General features: G+C 44.4%; 1 protein-coding gene across 1 annotated transcript in view; it reads right to left on the bottom strand.

Moving 5' to 3' along the window:
• The window catches only part of LOC113523965 (hepatic leukemia factor), a 15492-nt gene that overhangs the window by 9137 nt on the left and 1355 nt on the right, over nt 1-5000 (bottom strand). Inside the window, exon 2 of the mRNA XM_034301669.2 lies at nt 2623-2964. Within this exon, the coding sequence (XP_034157560.1) occupies nt 2623-2964 (342 nt within the window). The remainder of the gene's footprint in view (nt 1-2622; nt 2965-5000) is intronic.

Here is a 5000-nt window from a genome sequence, read left to right as displayed (position 1 = left end):
ACACACCCACCCACACACACACACACACACTAACCTCCTTATACACACTGTTAGCGCAGTTGTCAGGAGTTCTGTAACATTTAAAGGAGTGCCAATTCAGCTAGCACTCAAGCGAAAATGAGAAAATACCTCTTAGCCGTGTTAGCGTTGTGTTTGTATGAAGTTGAACACTATTGTATTTCTGAGAGTGCTAGTATCGCTAATAACAACTGAAAGCTAATGCAGGATGTTTCGCTGTTATCTTCACTAGCATGTTGTTGGATATAAAGCTTCTTTAAACACCATCCGCTGATACATTTCATTCATTTCTTTAATATTTAATCTAAACGTAAAAGAGGAAGAACTCTTGATACAGCTAATAACTATGGACGCTAGCATTCACTGATTAGTGCAGAGAAAATATGCACATTAGCTTTGGTGTACTTTTAGTAGCATTACACACTTTCCTGTGATTTTGTGTGTGTGTGTGTGTGTGTGTGTGTGGAGATGTAAGCATAAAAAACAAAGAATAAAATCAGTTTTAAAATGATAACATCCCTATTAACAAAATTAAAGCTAACAAAGTCTGTTTAGTGTTTTGAATCCAGCAGAATGCTAACAATACCAGCACTTGCAGATTAGCTTTATTCAATATTAGCTACGTTAGCGCTCTGGTTAGATACCCAGCACTATGCTAACTGCTATTTCTGACACATGTTCATTTGAAAATGTTATTTAGTGTTGTGTAGTGCAAATATATCAGAATGATTTTTGCAAAATTAAAAACTATATATTTTCCCTTGAACTAATGGTGCTGCTCAAGTCAACATTATATTTTAGAATTGTAGATTTTATATTTTAGATATAAAATAGTCCTTCAGATGTCAGTATGAAGAGGAAAACCTTGTTATTTGCACTGAGCTGGTCTCTACTTTCTCTACCTCATCCCCTGCACATCTATATATGTATCTGTACTTGTACTCGGGACAATGACAATAAAGTTGAATCTAATCTAATCTAATCTACAAAAACTGTTAAGGACCATCTGAAGAGGCTAAAATAGCTAGGAGAGGAATGCTAGCAAAGGGCATGTAAGGTTATGCAAACGAATCACGGCAGCTCCCGGAGAAAGAGCTGAGTCACTGCCAGCGGTCGCCTCAGCACATTCGGGTTGAGTATTAACCTGTGAGGAAGGTGAACGTCAGGTCATGATAAGCGCAGTGTAGCACGGATGAACTAACGTAACAGGTTAAAGGTGTGAATTCACCTCACGGCAGCTAACAATCATTCACTCCTTTAGCTAACAGCCAAGAGCTAGTTTGTGATATGAGGGTCTCTGGAGTTCATATTAAAAACTGAACAACACGTAAATCAACTTCTGTGCCAGAATAAACTTAAAACGATGTTCAAAAGACAGAAGAATCACCAGTCTTAGCAAAAAATGGACTCCAAAAATCTATTTACTGTAACTAGGAGTTACTTACGACTCCAAAGTTGATCATTTTCCTGTAACAGCATGTCCCCAAGTGTTTTATTCCGCTTAGACCACAGCAATTTTCCAACCATTACAATCTGGTTTATTTATTAAAGGACGACACATCGTATCTTTTTTTTTATCTGTTTATAGTTATATTTAATGCTGTGGAACGTCCACGAAACAAATTAGTTCCTGTTGTCACTTACGTTATAGCAGCTATAAACACTCGTTCTCTCACCAGCCTCTCTTTTATCTCTCTCTCAAAGTTAATAAGAGAAGAAGATGTCGGAAAACTTACAGCTTAAAGTTACAGCTTTACCTCTGACTGTTACAAAGCGCTGACACTGGAGACTCCTTCCTTAAATGTTAAATAAACATCTCCTTACAGAAAACTTCCCCATATCAACGATTACACACATTTATTTAATCCGTTTATGTGGAGCGATCGCTGTACACATTCCTGTGAATGAGCTGTTGCTATAGAAACGATAACGTATTAGAACGAGTGCATTAATATAAACCTGTGATTTGCAGCTGCACTACTGTCAGAGCTGCTGTTCTAGAAAATTAATCAATTCTGACCAATCACAATCCAGAATTCAACAGCGCTGTGCTATTTTATTTTATATTTTGTCTGGGGGCGGAGCTAATTTCAGGGCCAGAAAAATTATTAAACAGAATTTTAAAACAAAGGCATTACTAAGATCTGTTGCATGTCAATGTCATAAATCAGATTTTATTCTGAGAAATCTATATAATTACGTGAATATTGCACATGTAGGTATATATTAAATATTACGATCTGCATCTTTAATTTAAAAAATGAAATGTTTATAAAAAGCGCTTATCTACAGATGTTCAGGTGTTAATGCCACATGTGTACAGCCTGGAGCAGCGTGAACTCCTCAGAGAGAACGCCAGTCTAAAACTCAGTGTGGGAATGTGTTGATAAATCACAGGTGTGTGCAAACAAGCCAAATATCACACTTCAAAAGCACTGACTCTGTGTGTGTGTGTGTGTGTGTGTGTGTGGGTGTGAATGCCAACTAGTGTGAACTTGTGTGCACATGAGTTCTTACTGTAGGGAATGTGAGTGCATGGAATGGCATGTTAGGGGTGTGTGTGTGTGTGTGTGTGTGTGTGTGTGTGTGTGTGCACGTGTGTACCTGCTCGGCTGGGGCTCTGGAGGCAGCCCTGTGTCACCATGTCGGCGTGTACTGAGGTGCTGGCCCTGTTGCTCAGGTCAACCACAGAGGGCGGTGAGGGCAGGGTCGGGCTCTGCTGAAGGGGCTGCTGGGTAATCTGGCTCTGCTCGCTCTGTGGGTTGGCGGGAATGCCGTTTTCAGACAGGAACTCCTCCAGGTCCATGTACTCCAGCTGGAAGTTGTCTCCATCATACGGCAGCGTTTTGTCCCAAAGCGTCGGGCCGAGAAACGCAGATTGAGGTGCGTTCGCTCCGGCACCATCTTCCTCCAGCTTCTTCTCTTTCTCCTTCTCTTTACCAAAACCTGACGAGATAAAAGATTCAGACTGTGTTGGAAAAAAGGCTTCACTGTTACAGTCAACATTCAAAAACAACGCACTTACAGCTGCGTGGGTGTGAAACAAAGCAATACTCAAAGTGCAGTTTACAAAGTGGTACCTCTGAAGAGTAAAACTCATTTACTGAGACTGACAGTTACGGAGGCCACGCCTCCTTTAGTGAGACTGACAGGTACAGAGGCCACGCCTCCTTCACTGAGACTGACAGGTACAGAGGCCACGCCTCCTTCACTGAGACTGTCAGGTACAGAGGCCACGCCTCCTTCACTGAGACTGTCAGGTACAGAGGCCACGCCTCCTTCACTGAGACTGTCAGGTACAGAGGCCACACCTCCTTCACTGAGACTGACAGGTAGAGAGGCCACGCCTCCTTCACTGAGACTGACAGGTACAGAGGCCACGCCTCCTTCACTGCGATTGACAGGTACAGAGGCCACGCCTCCTTCACTGCGACTGACAGGTACAGAGGCCACGCCTCCTTCACTGAGACTGACAGGTACAGAGGCCACGCCTCCTTCACTGAGACTGACAGGTAGAGAGGCCACGCCTCCTTCACTGAGACTGACAGGTACAGAGGCCACGCCTCCTTCACTGCGATTGACAGGTACAGAGGCCACGCCTCCTTCACTGAGACTGACAGGTAGAGAGGCCACACCTCCTTCACTGAGACTGACAGGTAGAGAGGCCACACCTCCTTCACTGAGACTGACAGGTAGAGAGGCCACGCCTCCTTCACTGAGACTGACAGGTAGAGAGGCCACACCTCCTTCACTGAGACTGACAGGTACAGAGGCCACGCCTCCTTCACTGAGACTGACAGGTACAGAGGCCACGCCTCCTTCACTGAGACTGACAGGTAGAGAGGCCACGCCTCCTTCACTGAGACTGACAGGTACAGAGGCCACGCCTCCTTCACTGCGATTGACAGGTACAGAGGCCACGCCTCCTTCACTGAGACTGACAGGTAGAGAGGCCACACCTCCTTCACTGAGACTGACAGGTAGAGAGGCCACACCTCCTTCACTGAGACTGACAGGTACAGAGGCCACGCCTCCTTCACTGAGACTGACAGGTAGAGAGGCCACACCTCCTTCACTGAGACTGACAGGTACAGAGGCCACACCTCCTTCACTGAGACTGACAGGTACAGAGGCCACGCCTCCTTCACTGAGACTGACAGGTACAGAGGCCACGCCTCCTTCACTGAGACTGACAGGTACAGAGGCCACGCCTCCTTCACTGAGACTGACAGACACTTCACAGTAAAGAATCAGCAACTTCTCAGACAAAGCCTTCATGAGACTAAATAACGCTCTGTTTTATTTAAAATGCACTTGATGTAAACCAGAGACTTAAACTGTAAAAACACGGATGTTTTTTTGCCTGCACTCGATGGAAAAACATCTCCGATCCCTGATTTTGGTTTCGCTTTTCACGTCCACATGCTGGGAAGAAACGAGGCTTTCACATCTGTTTCCTTTAACGTTAATCTGTGTTTATTTGGCTGATGCTTTTAAGCCAAAGTGATATAAAGTGGATCCACAAATCATCCGATTGGGAAAGACTTTATCTCACACAGCCTCCGTCTGAATGAAACGCAGGAGGAGGGACGATGAGGCTTTGAAAGATACATTGATAACGTAATGCGCTAACTGAATAACAGTAACAGTGCACTATGGGCATGCAGTTAGCTTCACGGAGAGAGGAAGGTAATGTCAGCAGCGCTGCCTTAATCTCTCCAGTGCACAGCTAAAAACGCAAACTTGTCACATCTGATTGATTAAATTGGATGTAAAGGGAACATCGTGTGCAAGTTCGAACGCAATTTTTCCTTGAATTGCAGATGACGCAGATTATACCCTCCAGCAACTCGGACTTTAAACGCATCTGAAAAGATTTTCCAATGAAATGATTTTCCAATCAGGTCAGTTTGCAGACACACACTCCAGCAACGATGGCGCAAGTGTCTCTGCTCAGAGGCGCCCCCTACAGGGAACAGCAG

This window comes from Pangasianodon hypophthalmus, chromosome 29 (assembly GCF_027358585.1).
Source record: "Pangasianodon hypophthalmus isolate fPanHyp1 chromosome 29, fPanHyp1.pri, whole genome shotgun sequence".
Taxonomy (NCBI): domain Eukaryota; kingdom Metazoa; phylum Chordata; class Actinopteri; order Siluriformes; family Pangasiidae; genus Pangasianodon; species Pangasianodon hypophthalmus.
This window is presented reverse-complemented; position numbering and strand designations above follow the sequence as displayed.